This window comes from Colletotrichum aenigma (assembly GCF_013390185.1).
Source record: "Colletotrichum aenigma strain Cg56 chromosome Unknown KSG_Cg56_contig09, whole genome shotgun sequence".
NCBI lineage: Eukaryota > Fungi > Ascomycota > Sordariomycetes > Glomerellales > Glomerellaceae > Colletotrichum > Colletotrichum aenigma.
In genome coordinates, this window is record NW_023500915.1 from 3,273,876 (window position 1) to 3,293,704 (window position 19,829).

The window sequence follows — 19,829 nt, forward strand, 5'->3', positions numbered from 1 at the left end:
GCAGTGGTGTCAGCACGCCGCGGAGTTCCGACCAATCAGCGGCCATCATATTCACGGCGCCGGCGCCGGCAAGGAAGGACCCACTGAACTCCGGAGGGGAGGCATGCACTTCTTCCAAACCTTGACAGAGATGGCCTGGATTTTCCGAGGTCCAAACCAATAATTGATGATCTTGTCACATCTCACGCATTCCGATCTGCGTTTCAAAAGGGCGCTGAGAGACAGATGTAGCTGTTAGCTGCTTTCAGCGGAGTTGCAGCCAATCAGAGGCCGTCATCTCGCCCAACTCCGGAGCTCGCAAGAGAGACGCCACAAGCGTCATGCCATGGAAGCATTATCTTCTACAGACTGTCAGCGAGTGTGCTGTAAGTAGGTATCTTGATTATCTGTTGTGCAGAAGTTCCATCGGGTTGGCTAGGATCCAGCTTTGCGGAGTTGACGCGGATATTCGGCACTTCGAGGCACTTACACTCTTTGATGGTATCTTGACACCCTCCCGTCAAATGATATTAAAAGGGCTACCAAAGTCTCGCTCTCAGAATTTTCGCGCAGTTTTGAGGTCATTCTCGACATTGCTTAAAGGCAGTCATCACTTATATCATCAACCATGTCTCCAATCCGCGTCGGCATAATCGGCCTTTCAGCCAAAGCCCCCTCATATGCCCCCGGCACCTGGGCCTCAGCATCTTTCCTCCCTTCCCTTCAAAAATCTCCCGAGTACACCATAGTGGCCCTCTGCAACACCACAACCGAAGCCGCCCGTCGCTCCATCCAGTTCCACAACCTCCCAGAAACCACCAAAGCCTACGGTGACCCCCAGGACCTGGCCAACGACCCCGATGTCGACCTCGTCATCGTCAGCGTCGTCGTAACCCACCACCTCAAACTTGCCCTCCCCGCTTTGCAGAAGAAGAAGCAGGTCTTTGTCGAGTGGCCTTTGGGTCATTCCGCTGCGGAAGCAGAGCAGATGGTGGAGCTGGCCGAGACCAATGGACTGAGAACTATTGTTGGCCTGCAGGCTCGCGCTGATCCTTCCATGATCAAGTTGAGGGAGATCATCAACAGCGGAGACATTGGAGAGGTCAAGAATACCACCGTCATCGGCACTCTTCCCGCTCTGCCTCCGCAGTTTTGGATCGAGGGGACGGAGCAGTTTCTCGACATCAAAGGCGGAGCGGGCGCTTTCCACATAGTCTTTGGACACTGTGAGCGATCTCCTACCAATCTCATATAAAGGCACAGGTTCCCTAACACCTTTTTGTAGTCATAGACTCCTTCACCCACATTCTCGGCCCTTTCAACACCTCCAGCATCAGCTCAATCCTCAAAACAGACAACGACTACGTGCCAATCTATACCGCAGACCGAACCGCAATCGCCATTCCCTCGCACCCCAAGACCGCCCCGGATCACATCCTCGTCCAGGGCAGCCTGCAGAGCGGCGCCCTGGCCACTGTCCACTTCCGCACGACGCAGGCCTCCATCGACGACGTCGGCATCCGCTGGATCATCTCCGGCTCCAAGGGCGAGGTCGAAATCACCTCGCCCTCGAGCAGCTGGCAGGGATATTTCTCGAACCGGAAGATCAGGGTCAAGGTCTTTGGCGGAGAGACGCGAGACGTGGGCCTCGCTGCGGATCTTGGGGCTGCGGCCGATGTTGGGCAGCGGGCTGTGAACACGGCTTTGGTCCTGGATGCGTTTGCCAAGGGGAAGAACGAACTGTACGCTGACTTTGAGTCGGGGCTGCGGAATCATCAACTGCTGGATACCATATTAGAGAAGTCAGGCTTGAGTGTTTAGGGGATAGAATGGTTTTGTATCAATCATGTCGTTAGCAGTGAACTTTACCTCTAGAGGATAGGCTGAATGTTCGACAAAACCATCAAGTTCAACTGAATACATGAAATTATTGTTTAAAACTGAGTCTCCCTAAGAATTCACCGCAGATCACAGGTTCCGCACCACAAGCCCGCTGTTCAAGGCCCGGTCCATGCCGGTGGATCCACCCTCGGCGCCAGTGCCGATGCCGGCGTTGCATGCCGAAGCCCGGAGATCGTGACAAATTCCCTCCGAAATCTGACTCGGCATGACACCCGAGATGGACTCCCTCCAACCGCACTCGACAAACTCTCAAATTCTATGTGGGTGTTACACTGTCTTTCATTTTGGCTGATGCTCATTGGACGAAAGAACATCATTCAGTGAACACAGCAAGCAAGACGGCTCTCTCAAGCGTCTTTCTCCAATATCACGACTCTTCATTCTCGTCTCAATCAGAAGCCCTCTATGTGAGCCGCAACTTACACCCAATCTCACGCCTCCTCATCAACCACTAAAACCCAAACCCATCACGCCCTCACAATGCCCGAACCAACACCCACACCCTCGGTAATCGCAATCCTAGACACAGACACAACAGTCCCCTCCATCCAACACTCCCACGGCAAATACTACAGCGCCGCCTACATCCACCACCTCACCGCCGCCGCGACCGCTGCCTCCCTCCCTGTCCCGACCTTCACGACCCACAACGTCCTCGAGGACGCCTACCCAGACCCGGCCGCCGTCTCCGCCATCCTCATCACCGGCTCCATCGCCGCCGCCTACGACACCCACCCCTGGGTCCTCCGCCTCGCCGCCTTCATCGCCGACGTCTACGCCAACCACCGCCACGTCCGCATCTTCGGCACCTGCTTCGGCCACCAGCTCATCGGCCAGGTCCTCCTCGGCCCGCACGGCGCCGTCGTCGAGAAGGACCCCGCCGGCTACGAGTTCGGCGTCCAGACCATCGCCCTCCACCCGCGCCTCGTCGCCGAGTACCCCTGCCTGCGCGGCCTCGCACAGGTCGACGACGGGCAGCAAAAGGACGTCCGCGGGCTCAGGCTGCAGATGTGCCACGGCGACCACGTCGCCCTCCCCGCGACGCTGCCGGGCTCGTGGCTCAACATCGGCGGCAGCGCGCAGTGCGCCGTCCAGGGCCTGTACGAGCCCTCGCGCGTGCTCACCATCCAGCCGCACTTCGAGGGCGACCAGGTCATGATGGAGGAGACGATCAAGCATTTCTACACGCCGGAGAAGGGCTTCTCGCCAGAGTTTCTGGAGAAGGCGTTCGAGGGCACGAGGAGGCAGGACGACGCGGGCGTTGCCGCGGAGTGGGTTTTGAGGTTCTTGTTGGGCATTTCGTAGATTAGACGAGATAGGTTCGGTCTTGGGGGGCGGGGGGGGGGGGGGGTTTGGTCACGGCACGGGGGTCGTCATATTCTGTAGCGGACGTAGAATACCCAAGTGTATCTGATGCGTTTATACACGGGCCGATTTGTTTTCTAAATTGCCGTTGCTTCCTACCTCCCGATCTACACAACCCTGGAATTAGGCTTCCGCAAATCGAGTGCCTCGTCGCATTTGATCGAAGGTTTGGTCTCGCCCAATGCCCCCGGTTCTTGCTGTTTGCTGAATGGCGGCTCCTGGAAGGTAGATTGGCCAATATCCACGAGGCTGCCCTGAAGCCTGGAGATGAGGTCTACTTGCGTAGAATAGGACCGTGGTGGCTGCAACGCTGCTATCCCGGTTAAGGATACTTCGGTTGCGAAGGAAGATGTGTAGTGTCAGTCTCCTGAACCGGGATTTGATACCCGACGTCCTTAGAGTCCTCGGCCTCCTGAGAATCTTCTATCTTCTTAGAATTCTCAACCTCCTTAGAGTCCTCGACGTCCTTAGGATCTTCTATCTTCTCAAGATCCTCAACCTCCTTGAGATCCTTGGCCAGCTTAGAAACCTTAATCTGCTTAGGATCCTTAACCGGCCGAGGATTCACGTCCGACTTTTGGTTCTTTTTCTCGGTGGAAACGATTTGTTCAAACCACAATTTTAGCTCTGACTCTGTTTGAATCTGCTTCTTGATATAGCCTTCGTCCACCCAATGGGGTGGTGGAGGCATCTCGCTTGTTCCCGATTTCGTTAGCCGCACCGATGCGCGTTCATACAACATAATCGCGCGAACGAGCGAGCAGGTGGCCTGGAGTGCATGCGATCCGCGCCAGCCGCTCAAAGGATCCAACTGTGCCGCCCTGATCGTCAACAGTATCCTACGAACAGCATCCTTCTTAGCATCCTTCTTAGCATCCTGCTTTGATGGTCGCTTCGGTTCGTCTTTACTCTCAACGTCGACCTCCATATCTGACGAAAGACCCTGCTTCCGTCTCTGCTCGAACCAGGCTTCCAGGCTTCGTGACCTCCGAAGGGCACGCTGCGTGTTGATCCCCCGCGCCATCTGCAAATTCGTGAGCTTTGAGTGCACCATCTCATGACAGGGCCTGCAGACGGGGATCGTTTCATTCTTCTTCCGCCCACGCTTGATTATTGCATTTTCAATTTCCGATTTGGGAACGAGGTGGTGCTTGGTCATCTGATACGACTTGCGATCGCAGAGAGAGCATACTCCCGGCTCACCCCTGACTTGTTCTTCTTCACCACGTTCGTTGGCCTCACTCGCCTCGTCTCTCGTGCCCAGATTTTCCACCGGCGGTCGTACTTTTTCTTCCGACGAGACTGAAGGCGACACAGACGCCTCCGGTGCTGATGGCGCAACAGATCCATCTTCGCTAGCCACGTGAACATCCTCGTCATGTGAAGAGGCCCGCCATCTCGGGCGTTCAGGTTCATTTTCTGGCGGTGTGTCCGCCCTTGAAGTTGTGTATGAGTAGGGGGTCACTGTCGCATGCACAGATACACTGTGCCCCGGTTGAGCGTTGATGGTGATCACCACGGGCTGGTTTTCGTTTCGCTTCTTCCCACGGCGCACTTCCTCATGACGCTCCCTTTCCACTTGCTTCTTTTCTTCTCGTGTCCTCCTGCTGCGCTCGATAAACGGCTGAACAAAATCGGGAGTTCCCCTGCTTCCCAGCCCTCTCCTCGAGTTCAGACGCCCATCCAGACGCGTCTTGTGAGCAACTCTCGAGTGACCCCTCTCCATGCGATTCAGCTCCGCGTGAACCGCTCGTACCGCCTGCGAGCGGCGGCGAGGGCTGATTCTATTCCGGCGATAGGGCTCCCAGCGGTCATCGATCTCGTTCGATGGCTGAAAGTCTTCCTCATGGGCCTCATCCCCGCCACGCTCATTCTCTGCCTCCGCGGCCTCGGAAAACTCCTCCTTGGAAGACTCAGACGTATCAACAGCGTAATAACGGTGAAAATTCGAAATGATTGCCAGTGGTCCGACACAGACGCGTTTGCTGCTCCATGGAAGCGCCCGCAGGACTCCCGTCGACGGGAACGACCGCGCATATCCCACGGTCCCAATGAGACGGGCCGCTCTGGTCGGTACTCTCATCATCGTTTTATAACGGTTGACATCTCCATATGAATTGTTGAGGATCGAGGAGGAAGAAATGAACCCAATGGTGGCGAATTGGAAGTGTGTTGATGGGAGATGAGAGAGCCGATTTTCGTTGGTTGTTGGAAAAAAAGAAAGCATGGACCCACGCGACCGTTCGGGAGCGACCGTTCCCCGTTGCTTCTTAAGATCCACGGGTTTTCAATCCAACAGGAACCTCAGGGAGAAGGAGAAACACCAGCTGTCATTCACAAGTTCAGTATTGTACGAATGTTGTCATCAGTTTGTGGTCTCATATAACGACATAAGACAGTAAAACCAACACCGGTAAGGCCTCCTCTCTGGATGAAGCCAAGGTATTATACATCTGAATTTCTTTTGTAATGCCCATGCCTACTTTAAAAACTCCGTCCCGTTCCGTCTTCCTCCACCGTACTGCCGCGCTTGCGCTTGACACCCGCGACACGTCCAATGCGGTCCTAATACAATGGCGTGTTATCAGCATCTGCCAGCCACAACGTTGCCAGGTCTCGCGACAAGCCCAGCCTCAGGACGCGGAGCACGTCCTCTGCCGATGCGTTCGCCGTCAATCCTGTTCTCCAGTCCCAGCCACGCTTGGTGTTAGCGCGTGAGAGGCCGGCACCGCCGCTAATGGAGCGGTTGAGCTGGCTCGCGAGCATGGAGCTGCCGCTCAGCATGTAGCTTCCGCTGAGGGAGCCGGTGCTCTTGCGCATGAGGTCCGCTGGCGTAGAGCCCTTCAGACCTTGAGCCGAAGCCAGGACGAGCTTGAAGAACTCGTCCGCCGCATTGAATATTGTTGAGTTGACCGTCTGGATGTCCTCAATCGCCTTGAGAAGGATGTCCATTTGATCTAACGTGATGACTGCAGGGCTCTGGTTGACGAATGGAAGAGCCTCGCCGAGCAGCGCAAGAATGAAGTCCTCGCTGACAACGGCATCACGCGTCTCATCATACAGGCCGCCGCGGATGTTGTCATCGGAACTGGCGACGACAGCAATTAGAGCGGACGCGGCCTGCTTGCGAAGAGAAGTAGATTTGTGTGCCGACATGCTTGCTAGTCCGTCGGTATCCCGGATCTCGTAGTACTTTCTGAGCGTAGCGTAACCACTGAGCATGCGGCCGAGAAGTTGTGCCGCTTCGAGGTCCTGTTTGGCATATTGCTCGAGAGTTTGCGATCGCTCGTTTAGAAACTTGTGAAGGTGGTCGTCCAGGTCGTTCGCAGGAGGATAAACCGTAGAGTGTAGGAGAGAGTATGACATTAGCAGGTTGAGCACTTCGCGCACTTTGCCTGGTCTGTGGGCAAGGGCGTAGTACCACAATGCCTCTCCATATCTGTGAGATTCTTCTCCCAAGATGTCTGCATACGTCTGCGATTTGTTAGCTGACTTGTCACTCTCCCCAAAGGAAGTCACCATACCTCAGCGGTCTGCTCGGCGTAGTTGATCATGCCGAGATCGTTCAAGATTCTCCAGATCTTGTCCACAGTCACGCCCGAATCACCGTCGATGGTTTGCAGAATATCACCAAGCAGCTCGCCCACCATCTCCTCAGACTTGGCGGCTGAGTCCATGCGACCCAGCACTTGGATCGCCATCTCCCAGCCACTGCGAGTCTCAGATAATTGGTCGATTCCGGCCAATTCTCGTGCGTAATGCGTGAGTGTCGTATCCTTGATGCCCTCCACCTCATCAGCCCCCTGAGGGCTAACTCCAAGGATGTCGAGATCCTCCATGTCCAAGCTGTCCATAGTAATCAAGTTGGGCGGCTCGGGCTTCGGAAGCCACTGCCCGAGAGATGCAAGCTCCGCCACGGAAGAAGCAATGGGCAAAGACCATGCTCGCAAGATGCCAATTATCGCGGCAAAGTTCGACTCGAAAGCGGAGGCAATGGCCACCTCGACAGGGTTCATTGCGTTGATGTGGAAATCCGACTCGATCGCAGTGTGGAAAGAAAGCGACAAGCGCTCGAAATAGCTCTCTGGGCCAGATGAAACAGCTGGCAGACGCAGTCCCTGCGATCGAGACATGCGCAGGCTCTTCTGTTGTCCGCGTCCCTCTTCCCACCATCCGAAAAGACCAATCGTTGCCTCGCACCAATCTTGCGCCGTCTCGAGAATGGCATCAGGAGTGCCCATGATGATCTGGTAAATGGTCTGGAGGTGTTCGTAGATATCCCAAGGAACCTGTCCCTCGGCTTTCCGGGCTAGGCGAGCCAGAGATGTGCGACCAGGGCCGTATGAGCTGTCGTCGCTGTCGCCGCCATACAAGCCCTTATCTTTGCCCTCTGCGAACCGCTGCAGTTTGTCCAGTGAGCCCTTAGCTTGGATACGATACAGCGTCCAGTCGCTGCTGAAGAGGTCCCAGTTGCCCTTGTTCCCTGGGCACATGTCGAGTGCCTCGCATGTTATGCCGACAGCACGCTGCAGGTTGTCCAAGGCCTTGCCGCTGTACGCCAGTTCTGCGCGAGTTCCCTTCCTGACAGACTCCCATCCGGCATTCCTCAGCAACTGGGAAGCAAGGTTAACGTTGCCGCGGATGAGTGCGCTTCGAAGTGTAGGCCAGAAAAGGCTGTGGCTGGCGGGGCTTGGCCTGTGACGCATGACCATGTTGAACTGATCAGGGTAGAGGTTGTGGTTGTCCTCGATCCAGTTGAAGAGGACTTGGGGCAGAGGTGGCGCCTTAACCTCACCGGGGCCCTCAGCAAAGCGGGTGTGATGCATCTGGAGGACCAGCCTGGCGACGTAGGCGGCCTTGTGGAAGGGCTCAGCGTCAGGCCCAGGTCCAATCTCAGCGACGTGCTCTCCTTCGGGCATGGGCAGCGTCTCGGAGAAGTGGTCCCAGAGCTCGACCAAGGGGTACACAATCGTCGCCAACGAACCATCCAGCTTGTCCGGGTCCTCTTGCGCACCAATTCCCTCGTCGTAAAGTTGGTTCACCAAGTCCTCCGTCTTCAAAACAACCTCGGGCGACTCCGTGATCACCGTCATACCCATCTGGTTGTGTAGATCCTTTGCAATGGACGCGTACTTGAAGTCCTTCCGTCTGGAGGCTGAAGAGCGACGCATAGATGAGGCACGGAAGATATCTTCAGCTTCCTTGCGCATGCGCTCCGTCGCCGCTGGTGTTGCCAGAAGCAAGAGGTCCGACTCCTCCCCGTTACCGCCATCCACACCATCGTCGGAGTAGACAGGATCGTCGTCGTGGCGCGTGCTGTGGCGCATATTCAGAAACATGTCATCGTCGTCCTCGGCATATCCCTCGTCCTCTGCTTCGCCATCAGCATCCTCCTCATCGATATCGGCTTCGAGGTATCGCTCCATCTCAGCATCGGCTTCCTCACGCTCGTCGTACTCCTCTTCATCCTCCTCTTCCTCCTCCGAGTCGTCGGGAATCATGTACCGGCCGGTGCGGTTGTCGTATGTTACGTCGCGCTCTGCGGCGCCATACTCCTTGCTCAGTCCCGAGGGCTGCCTGACGTGCTTGGAGCTCTGGTGGATTGACTGGCCCAACGGCTTCTGCGAGAAGGGGTTCTGGGACGTGGCATTGCTGAGTCCAAAGAGGTTTTTCGTAGGGCCTGAGGTGCTCGCACCGCCAAAATTGAACGCTTTCTGGTTAGTGCTAGCTCCCAACAAGGAGCTTCCGAGGTATGATGCAGACGGTGCGCCGGCAGGTGTGAATGACGCCTGAGACGACGGTGGAGGGCCTGCGGGTGTTGTCGACGGATTATCGCCAAAGGGATAAGCCGACCCCTTGCCTGTGTTCTGGCCAGGGGTGGATGGCGGCGAGCTGCTCCAGTCGTCGTTGAAGCTGAACTTGTTGGGCATGGCGACTGATTGCGGGCGACCTTAGGTCACCCGGCTGCGTCTCGTTTCGCGGGCGGTGTGCAAATGCAAGGAAATTTTCGTTCGTGTCAGCCAGCGAAGCAATTGATCGTGTCGCGTTCGTCGGGATTGACGGGCTTGTCGGGGTTGGGATGGGCGCGCGTGTCGTGGTGGATGAGCAAGGCTGGGCAGCAACCTCTGCGATGTTTGGCTGGACGCGCTTGCTGGATAAATTTTGGAGGTTCGCGATGCTCGCCTGGTCAACGCGGAGGAAGCCGCACCAGAGGCCCCACTTTGGCCGGCCGCCTGCCAGTTTTCTTGCAAGGAGCTCTCAGCTGGGGAGCTGGCCGCTAAAAGTACGTAACAGACGCTAAAAACCGAGAGCTTCCCCATCCCGCCTCACCTCACACACACGCTTCCGACTCCCGACAAGAGGTGTGGCACATTGCTGAGGCGATGCATCCAAACTCCCCCAACTTCAGCTTTCCACTACAGAAAGTCGGGGTCGTATTTTTGGAGGTTTCGGCACAGCAGAGTTCAGACGTTCCCTCCACACTATGAAGATATGATGACATGGTGATGGCTGCTTGGCTGCATCAACGCAACACTGCGTTTGCGGGGTAATGTGGCATGATTTCTTTCTCTCGGATACTTGTTCTGTGTTTATGATGTATTCTGCCTTTTGATGTATTCTAGCTCGAGATGTAGCAGATAGTCAAAGGTTCTTTCTTATTATCTCACAGCATCAATCATCTGCAACGGAGGTCGGTATCCGGACAACGATCCCGTCTTATCGTTGCTCTGCGGGCTTCTCACCCAACGCCGGCTCCAGCATTTCACGGCCGGCTTCGGCGTCGGGTCACCGTCCGACCTTGAGATAAGATAGGATAGAGCTACCCAAGCAGGCAGGATACGGCTGGCAATTCTGGCACAGAGAAACACAGCTCCGTAGCCTGTAGGTAACAGACTCCCCTCGGCGGCCCAGGCCCGGACATATGTCGGATTGTCTTGGTCAGCGGCTGTGCTCCGTGACTCCTCCAGCTCTTACTCGACACACACTCTCCGGGCCTCGTGCTTGTCCTTTCCTCCTTGGCGAAACGGAAGGGCATCGCGAGCGGCAGCGGCTTGGCTTCTCGTAACAATCGCCGACGGACTATGCCTGAACGGGGACGCAAATGGCACCTCAAAGGCCTAACCCCGACGGCTTAAACTTTTGGCGGCCCCTCCTGCAGACAAGTATCAAATGTGCAGCAAGCCATGAACAACGAAGAGACGCCGGACGGGTGGAGGAGGGGTTGCCCGGATGGCTGGCCGGTTGGTCTGCCGTACGCTTGCCTAGAACACAGATGACATTGAACAGCGAATAACATTGAATTCCGGGGTTTATTCGCTTCCGCTAACTGAGGGCGAGGGAGGAAGAGCAAGAGCCCAGCCCGGCCAATGACGTACTGGTTTGGGGTAATTCTGCACTCGCAGCGGGTGGTTCCAATGGCTGTACCGAGAGTCGCGGCTGGCATCAACTCTGTTTTACCAGCACTCGATGACGGGCTGTTTTAAGCCCCGCTTTTCAAAGTAGTCGCCATCTGAGTTGCGTATCCCCCTCCCCGAACCCCCGAGCACCCCGTCCACGGCGCGTCCAGTGCTTTCTCTTGTGGAGGGGAAAAAAGCATAGAGCGGGGTGGGGTTTGGAGATCCATTTGCACGCCCAGCCATAGCCAAGCGGCAGTTCGTCTGGGTCTTGGGTGTGAGGGTGTGTGTGTGTGGTGTCTGCATCTCGAGATCCATTTCCCCCCCTCCTTCTTGAAATAAATACCTGACCCTGCCCAGTAAAGCAAGGCTTAGTGCGTGATTCCTCTTCCATCAAGGTTCTCATCGACCCTCCCTTCATCAAATAAAACACCCATCATGTCTTCCACTGCAGGAAAGGTATGTCCAATCTTTACCGTCATGTTCCCTGCCACTCGACGGTGCTGCTGCTGCTTCACATTGCGGGGTAGCTTAGCTACGACTCGTCATGTTTTCCCACCAACCCGCCCGCCATTGAACGTCTCCCGAGCTCTCCGCTGACCCAATGATCTCCCAAACAGACCATCACTTGCAAGGCTGCCGTCGCCTGGGAGGCCGGTAAGCCCTTGAGCATCGAGGACATCGAAGTCGCCCCTCCCAAGGCCCACGAGGTCCGTATCGAGATCTACTACACCGGTGTCTGCCACACAGGTTAGTCAGTCCCGATATAAACCCCTCACATCGTCACGCAGGAGCTTCGGATTAGCTTCCGAGACCGCATTTCCAGCTCCCGGCATAGCTCCCGGAAGCCCCCTCGATCGAACACCACCAGCAAGACCTCAGAGACCTAACATACACACACACAGATGCCTACACCCTCTCCGGCAAGGACCCCGAGGGCGCCTTCCCCATCGTCCTCGGCCACGAGGGCGCCGGCATCGTCGAGTCCGTCGGCGAGGGCGTCACCAACGTGAAGCCCGGCGATCACGTCGTCGCCCTCTACACCCCCGAGTGCAAGGAGTGCAAGTTCTGCAAGTCCGGCAAGACCAACCTCTGCGGCAAGATCCGCGCAACCCAGGGCAAGGGCGTCATGCCCGACGGCACCTCGCGCTTCAAGTGCAAGGGCAAGGACCTCCTGCACTTCATGGGCACCTCCACCTTCTCCCAATACACCGTCGTCGCCGACATCTCCGTCGTCGCCGTCCAGCAGGACGCCCCCATGGACCGCACCTGCCTGCTCGGCTGCGGCATCACCACCGGCTACGGCGCCGCGCGCATCACAGCCAACGTTCAGGAGGGCGACAACATCGCCGTCTTCGGCGCCGGCTGTGTCGGTCTGTCCGTCGTCCAGGGTGCCGTCGTCAACAAGGCCGCCAAGATCATCGTCGTCGACGTCAACCCCAGCAAGGAGGAGTGGTCCCGCAAGTTCGGTGCCACCGACTTCGTCAACCCCACCGAGCTGCCCAAGGGCACCTCCATCGTCGACAAGCTCGTCGAGATGACCGACGGCGGCTGCGACTACACCTTTGACTGCACCGGCAACGTCGGCGTCATGCGTGCTGCCCTCGAGGCCTGCCACAAGGGATGGGGACAGAGCATCGTCATCGGTGTTGCTGCCGCCGGCCAGGAGATCTCCACCAGACGTAAGTTTACTGCCTCTCTTCCCCTCGTGGATCATGATACTAACACCCATCCACAGCATTCCAGCTCGTCACCGGCCGCGTCTGGAGGGGCTGCGCCTTCGGCGGCGTCAAGGGCCGCACCCAGCTGCCCGGCCTCGTCCAGGACTACATCAAGGGCGACCTCAAGGTCGACGAGTTCATCACCCACCGCAAGACCCTCGGCGAGATGAATGAGGCCTTCGACACGATGAAGCAGGGCGACTGCATCAGAGCCGTGGTCGACATGCGCAAGTAAGCATCCACGAACACACGGCTCTGGTTGCACGACGTTATTTTTCTCGTGTCAATTCAGTGTTCATTATAAGACAAAAAAAAGTTACTGATAGTTTAATAACAAAAAAAAAGTGAAAACGATATCAAATCTTTCGTCGCGAAATCCCGGGATGCAAAATTGTGAAGCCAGGCGGATAGGCGAGATGGTGGTGGCGGTGACGGTGACGACGATCTACGACTCGATGACGACGAAGAACGACTGCGACGAAGCCCACGACTACGACGACGACAACGACAACGAGGAGGCTCTGCCGCTCAGCCTGTCCCTACGCAATGGCGTACCACAGCAATGTTCGATAGCAATAAAGCGACGTGTCGTAAGAAGAAAAGCAGGGACCTGAGAAAAGACGATCAGCATGCGTGCGTGAGGTATATGTGTGAACCTTGACAGTCGGCTCCTCCGCCATCCACCGGAGCCGTGACGTTCCAGAACCGCCGCCGGTCGCATTCGGCAAACCCGAAGATCACTCTCACTTCCGGCGCCGATACACCACGCCACTCATCCCGGCGCCATACCCCTAAAGTCACTCAAGCCCCAGCGCGCCGGGCGCGCCATCCCTTCCAGACCTCCTTCCCGTTCGGGGGTGGTGGTGTATGTTCATCGCGCAGTGTGACCGACTCCTTGCAGCGGAGGCGAGACGCACAGCTTTCAGCTTGCTGCAGACTCCCGCTCCGTGTCCATGGGATCGCAGACCCGAAGACATACCAGCCGAAAAAATGCCCTGCCCTTGCCTCCCCTCCCGGTGCATGTCGTGAACGCCAGGAACTATCGAAACGCTGCTGACGCCCCGCCCGGTGACTTTTCAGCTGATGTTAGTCGAACAAACCTCCTCTTCCTCTTCCCTCCTGTTCCCAATTCCAAGCATAAACTTCTTCCCACAGGAACACGTGAGAAACACGCCCATCCGCAATTCAAGCACCACAATCCACAGAACCCGTCCATTGAGCCTCAGATATAGACTTTGTCGCGGAGTTTTGGAAGTGGCATTGTTGATCCCAAAAACACAGTTCAGCATGCTCGAGCGCAAACCCCCATGAACCAGCCGTCAAACATCGGATCAACCACACACTCTCGCCCTCCGGACCTAGCAAACAAGCAAGAAACTACGCCCCGGCCGCCCGGTCGTCGGCGGATACCCGAGCATCCGTCGACTGCTGTGCTACTCGTAGCCCGACGGGAGAGATAGAGAGGGTTGTGTCGGGATACACGCTGAGAATCCTGTGTCCCCTTTGTTTCTTCTTCCATCATTGCAGCGGACGCCGGACCGCATTCTGCCAAGTGCGCTTAATCTTCCCGTTTGCTAGAATAGAATTTGTGGTGGCCGCAGCCTGCCCGGGTTTCTGTGTTGCTCTCTTCTTTGTCTCCTTCCGCAGGCTGGCTGAGACATTGTTTAAGACGGGGGGAAACAAGAAGAAAAGCAAACGTCCCCTGGCGCTGTTTCCCGCAGACTGCATACGGATACGTGACCGTCATCAAGAAAAAGAGAGGGAAACGCCGCTACCCATTGTTCATTGTTTAAAAAGTGACAGAAGGTGGTGTGCTAACATGGCAACCTACATTGTCTCGGAGAGGTCAGCGGGCTAGAGGTGTCCATTGGCATCACAGTTGCAACCGCGGCTGATGTGTTTCCTACCTGAAGGACGAGAGGCACCCTGTAGATTGACAGCCAAAGGCGCTGATAATACTTCACATCAATGGAGGGGGCTGCAGCGGTTGCTGTGCAATACCTTTCTTTTTGCTTCTCCGTTGGCTCGCTGGCAGGGGGCCTTGACAAGAAAAGCTGGGGGAATCGGACGATGTGGTTCAGGGGTTTTCTCGTTGTGGCTTGTTGGGGCTGGCGAAAATGGAATGAACCGTGGGGAAATAAACCACACACATTCGCTTCCGCGTCTCGGCTCGGTCAATTTTCACCGTCCGACGTCCAATCGTCCGCATGGCAGCAAACGGATACGGCGCCTCGACTTAATTTTGGGTGGGAGGGAGAGAGATAGCCGGGTTGATGTTGCGACTGGGGAGGCGGTGCGAAGGTATAGGGATTCCCCCACCGTCGGAAATCAGGATTGAGAGACGGTCACGCATTGAATAGCTAATTTTGATGGGCAATCAACGCTAGACTCGCAATCTCCAAAGCGTTGTATCGATCATTTGTTGGGGCGGAGGGGAATTGGATCAGATACATAAGCTGATACCCCACGCTGGACATTGAACATGGCATGTGCTGTAAATAAACATGTCAACAACTCCATATTTAGAGACCGAGGATTGCTTGATTGTGTCGAGAGATGGGATATGGAGCGGAAGGATCTGTCGGGAAGAAGACTAGAATGGCCTTCGGTGTTTCAGTCGCCATTGTTGCGAGGGATCCAGGAAGACAGAAAGGCCAGAAAGGTCAAGCCACATGCCAACACATGTGCCTGCTGTCGACCCCGGACATTTCTGTTCGTCGGCGGTTCGAGATGCCGATCAGCGGGTAGATTAAGAAGTATTGGACGGCTTCTGCTGGGCGTATTCGAATAGGCGGAAAGGGAGAATGCAAAGCGGCCTTGGGCTTCCGACCGCCGGGCGAGTCGGCGAATATTACTCGGCGTCGCAAGCTTGCCAGTTGTTGGTCTCGTGAACGTCTTCAAAATACCCATGTACGTCTACCCCTCAAGGATGATAAGATAAGACGAGCGGGCCCTGCCACGTTCGACGACAGCACTAGTAGCGGTAGTGTCGATAGCGGTACCAGGATCGCGAGTCCGGAACAGCTATTCGTATTCAGTTGTTCATCCCGTTGCTTGCCCAGGACATACGAGATGTGGCCACAGACACCCTGTACGTGAACAAGATACGACGTTGAAGGAGTGAAAGAAGACAGACAATGCCGGGCGGCATGTTCAGTCGCAGTTCTACCCCGGCCGTGTAAGTGTCCTTGACTTGCGGGCTGTATCCGCCGTATCTTGTCCGGCTGGGGACATCGTCGAGGCTCTCACAACGCCCTAGTTGACGGCCAGTGATACTGCTCCCAAGAAACTGGATGCAGTGGCTGCAGCAGGTCAGATCCAATATGGTAGGAGGTCGGGTCGCACGGCGCTAGTCTGGGCGGCACCGCTTCTCGCGAAGTTGCAGCTGGTTTGGTTTGATACCGCACCTGCCAGTTTTCGTTTCCCCCATCTCTCAGAACTCAACTTTTAGTTTGGGATCAGGCCAGTGGGTGCACCGGTTCGGCAGAAGGAGGCGCAAGTCTAGAAAGCCGTTTACCATCCGGAGCCGAGCCTGGATTTTGTTTAGGACACGACCAGCAGGCCTGAGTGGCACACTGGTCATGCCAAAGCCCTGCGGCTGCACAACTCGGTCCAGCGGTGGCCCTCTCTCTCATCAGCGAGGCCAGCTTCTCGGTGACGGTCGTCGCAGACTCACACCGCGAGTACGGGACGGTCGTCGCGGATTGACCCAATGGGATTGTCAACGCTGGAATCTTTTTAGGATCGGGAATAAAGGTGCCCGGGTCATGGCAAATGCGGAGGCCCCGAGGGGATTCGGACTGCACAGGAGTTGGGTGATGAGGGCGAGGTTATTCCTTGCAGACATCGCCCAAGCAATGACTTCGGGCCGGTAAGGGGTCGCAGGAGGCTTAATCCTTCCATTAAAAGCAACTTTGTCTTATGCTTGACTTGATGCTAGCCTTTGTTTGCACGTCACTGCAGCCCGTCAAGAAGTGTAAAAGAGCAGACGAGACAAGTGAGGCGTACCCGGGAAGTGGTGGCTGCTGAGGGAGGGACGGTTCATCGCAGTGTTTGGAGCGCGATGCACTCCATAGCTTGTGGAGGCTGCGATGATGGCGAATACTAGGCTGCTGGCGGAATAGCATGTGGGGGAGGACGTTGGGCGTGGATGCGCAAGATGAAAGGAGAGGGCGGTAGCGACGAGGTGCTACTGGCGACTGGCGATTCCAACGAGACCCCAAGCGCTGACACGCAAGTCAGTCGTCCATCCATCGCCAACCATTTTCGTAGCGGGTTACGAACGAAGAGCAGGTCGGGGCACGGCGGGCTGGGATGATTGCTGCAGGCCGCGGTCGTGCAGGAGCCATGATCCATGGGGCCATGCGACAGTCTTGCCAGTGCAGCGCCATGCGGTGCCTTGCCTTGTCATTGCATGTAGTCTGTAGAGGGCAGGGCGATGCGGACTCTCTAGCTGATACGGCGGAGATGGTGTTCGTTGGTACCAGGCACCCAGGTAGACAGACACCAAGTAAGGTATTGGTGGTGATGGTGGTAATGATGGGTAATGCGTCCTTGCCCGGCTGGTGTAAGTCTATTTTGGCTGCGCTGGGTGGCGCATGTCTTCCGCATCGTCCACACATAGTCCAAGGCAGCTAGTCAAACGTGAGTTGGTTGGTGAATGGTGCATCGTAGAATAGCCGGCGTCCGGGAGTTGTAACGGGACGCTACGGGATGCATCTTGATGAACGAAGCCGGGCTGTCTTTTCGTCGACGCAGGCGTTGGCAATAGAGGCAAAGACGAGCAGGCAGGATAAGTACGAAGGTGATCCGAGGTAAGGCAGTTACAGGTTGGATCTGTCTGCCTTCCTCCTCGTTCCTTCCTTTGGAGGCAGACGTCTCCTTCCGTGTTGCCAGTCCTGCTCCTACCGTGCCTGACTGGAAGGAAGGCACTTCCACGTGTCTTGCCTCCTGCCGTCCTGTGTTCGGCAACTGCCCATCCGCATCGTGGTTCCTTCTTGCAAGCAACCAGCGTGAGCCCGCTTACACAATTGGAAGTGAAGTCGCAGTGGGCAGTCGATGATCTGCATCCAGCACTCTGCGTCTGCGTCGTCCAACTCTCCGCCGTCACTCTCGCTGTTGCTTATTGCTTATTCCTGACTCGCACCGGGATTTCAATCCCCAAGCACGCTGCACACGCCCCGGCCAGCAATGGAACAGTCGCTCGCTGCTGCTGAGTCTACATACGGCAACGGATACCATTGGCACTTAAAAGTCACCTCATCTCGCCAAATTCCAAACCACCGCTGACGTATCACCTCGCATGCCGGATACCTTACTTCGCCTGGCACGGTGTGTGGATGTTCAGTCTCACCACACCCCGCCCCTTCTTTGGCTAATGTTCATCAGCATCATCAGCATCATCAGCCAGCCAGCCAGCAGTGAGCCATTACAGCTTTGACGATTGGCCTGCCAGCGATCACACGCAAAGACACGCTGCTCTGTTGCAGATCCGGCGGCAGCGACCCATCGATCCGGGTCGGAAACAGACCAAGAAACACGGAGATAGCCCTTCGGTTCAGAACGGCACGACGGGACCCTTTGCCTTGGACGCGGTCCCTTTGACTCTGGTCTACCCGTGTGATGAAGCGGCGCAGGGCCAGTCCAGTCCAGCTCAGTCCATCCCGACGACATTTGACCGTTTTCGGAGCCTCGCAACACGGTGTCATCGGCATTGCCTAGGCGCCCATTTGGCGCAGGCACAGGCCAGCGCCCATACTTCACTTGCCAGCAGCAGCAGCTACATCCCGTCTTGTACAAAGTACGGAGACACTACGCAGCACCGGTGGCTTTGAACCTCGGGATTGCAGAGCGCCCAGTGTCTCGTCTCGCCCTGGACCCCGACCCCCGACGACCCCGTCCTCACACGCCGCCAGGGTTCCATCAGCGTTGCCTCGCCCCATCCGATCACCCAGTGACTTGCTTCAGCGGTACTACACCTCAGTCAATACGTAAGGCACCGCGGTTGGCACGGCTAACTCACGCAGTCGTGTTGCTGCCTTTTTCCCATCATGACAGGGAAACAAGCCCACTGTTCCGGCTGCACAAAGGGCCGCCTCTTCTGACACCTCACCTCATACGGGCCCTGTTTATTACCCAAAGCCTTGATTATCGTTCTCCATTTGTTGACCTCAACCAGCACATACGGTACGGTACATCGGTACCAACCTGCATGTCCGTTTCCATTCCCGTACTTGACACTGAAGGTCTGGCCTCTCTGTCTCTCTGCCCAAATCTCTCCGTTGCCTCATCGCTCATTTGTTCCACGGGGTTCTGCAAGCGGCGGAAAAGGAAACGGCCTCCTTAGCACAGCGTGGCAGGTAGGAATGGATGCTACTACTGCGTAGACACCGTGGACACGGCGGTCCGTAGGTAGTGTAGAGAATGGCTAATGGTCTGGCCGTGCATTGCAGATTGCAGATTGCTGCGCAGCACACGCAGTCGGGTACAGCTTGCATCGGAGCCTTCACCTTTACCGCCCTCATTGGAGAGGAGAGGCTCTTAGCAAGCACCGCACCGCACCGCACCGCACTGGGCAGGTTCACTTGAATGAAGGTGGGCTCTGTGGTCACGCCTCCCGTCCGAGTTGTGTGTTTAATCAATCCTGCATTGGCGCCGCCGATGGGCCTGAAGTGCCCTGCATGAGTGTTGGCCATACCCGTTTGAAGAGGGTCGTCGGATGCTGAGTGTACCAACTGTGTGAGAAGCTGCCAATGGATGTGGCTCCTCTGCAGTAGTAGGTAACATGGAACCCAACACACCCGCAAATCCATCATCTGGTGCATCCCGCCCACCACCACCACCACATCCACCACATCCACCGTCCGCTACAGACGGGAACCTACTAGTGCACGCAGCACACTATGTACGGATAGTGCTGTTCTGCGTAAATACTCAATGGAAGGTAGGGGCGTGCGACTTCCAAACAGAAGGCACCACACGCCCCCCTCCTTCCCTCCTACCCCCCGTCTCAAGCTCCACCAGCCACCTTGTCCCCTGCTCCACGCCGCTGTTCCTTGTCTTGTTGTCTTGTCATTGTGAGCGCTTCTCCCGCCTTCGACCTGGGCCTGGCTTGCCTGGACCTGGACCCGGCTTTGCTTATTAGATCACCACTGACCGACTGACACAATTCACCTCCAGCCAACTTCTGCCTCTGCCTTTATTACTCACCACCGCTTCCACTTCATTCTCTCTTCCTATCTTCTTCTCTCCTCACCTCACATTACATCCTTCGATACTCCCATCTGTCCCGCCTCGGAGTCCACTCGTCCTCGTCTTCCAGCGAGCTCGGCCGTCGACAACCTCATTCAGCCTTCCCTTGGACGCACACAAGACTCTTCTTGCCTCCTCCAGACAGCGTCGCATTGCTCGTCTGACAACAGACCGCCTGACAATACAACCCACGTCACCAACACCACAACCACCCAAC

At 56.4% G+C, this 19,829-nt stretch overlaps 5 protein-coding genes across 5 annotated transcripts; 3 read left to right on the forward strand and 2 right to left on the reverse strand.

Annotated features, from left to right (window-relative positions):
* Positions 1-607: 607 nt before the first annotated feature.
* CGCA056_v013544 (Galactose/lactose metabolism regulatory protein GAL80) lies at positions 608-1,800 on the forward strand (the record flags this gene model as incomplete). Its single annotated transcript, XM_037328788.1, has 2 exons — positions 608-1,205; positions 1,265-1,800. 2 exons carry the CDS (start codon positions 608-610, stop codon positions 1,798-1,800), a joined length of 1,134 nt encoding a protein of 377 aa, XP_037172877.1.
* Positions 1,801-2,361: 561 nt separating this feature from the next.
* Positions 2,362-3,186, forward strand: CGCA056_v013545 (putative glutamine amidotransferase-like protein; the record flags this gene model as incomplete). The annotated part of the gene is made up of 1 exon (XM_037328789.1): positions 2,362-3,186. One exon carries the CDS (start codon positions 2,362-2,364, stop codon positions 3,184-3,186), a length of 825 nt encoding a protein of 274 aa, XP_037172878.1.
* A 382-nt stretch (positions 3,187-3,568) lies between these two features.
* yisB (Uncharacterized protein) lies at positions 3,569-5,329 on the reverse strand (the record flags this gene model as incomplete). The annotated part of the gene is made up of 1 exon (XM_037328790.1): positions 3,569-5,329. The coding sequence occupies one exon, from the start codon at positions 5,327-5,329 to the stop codon at positions 3,569-3,571; it is 1,761 nt and encodes a 586-aa protein (XP_037173366.1).
* Positions 5,330-5,811: 482 nt separating this feature from the next.
* Positions 5,812-9,176, reverse strand: NUP85 (Nucleoporin NUP85; the record flags this gene model as incomplete). The annotated part of the gene is made up of 2 exons (XM_037328791.1): positions 5,812-6,720; positions 6,771-9,176. 2 exons carry the CDS (start codon positions 9,174-9,176, stop codon positions 5,812-5,814), a joined length of 3,315 nt encoding a protein of 1,104 aa, XP_037172876.1.
* A 1,902-nt stretch (positions 9,177-11,078) lies between these two features.
* On the forward strand, positions 11,079-12,596 carry FDH1 (S-(hydroxymethyl)glutathione dehydrogenase; the record flags this gene model as incomplete). Its single annotated transcript, XM_037328792.1, has 4 exons — positions 11,079-11,099; positions 11,261-11,390; positions 11,546-12,322; positions 12,379-12,596. 4 exons carry the CDS (start codon positions 11,079-11,081, stop codon positions 12,594-12,596), a joined length of 1,146 nt encoding a protein of 381 aa, XP_037172879.1.
* Positions 12,597-19,829: the final 7,233 nt, after the last annotated feature.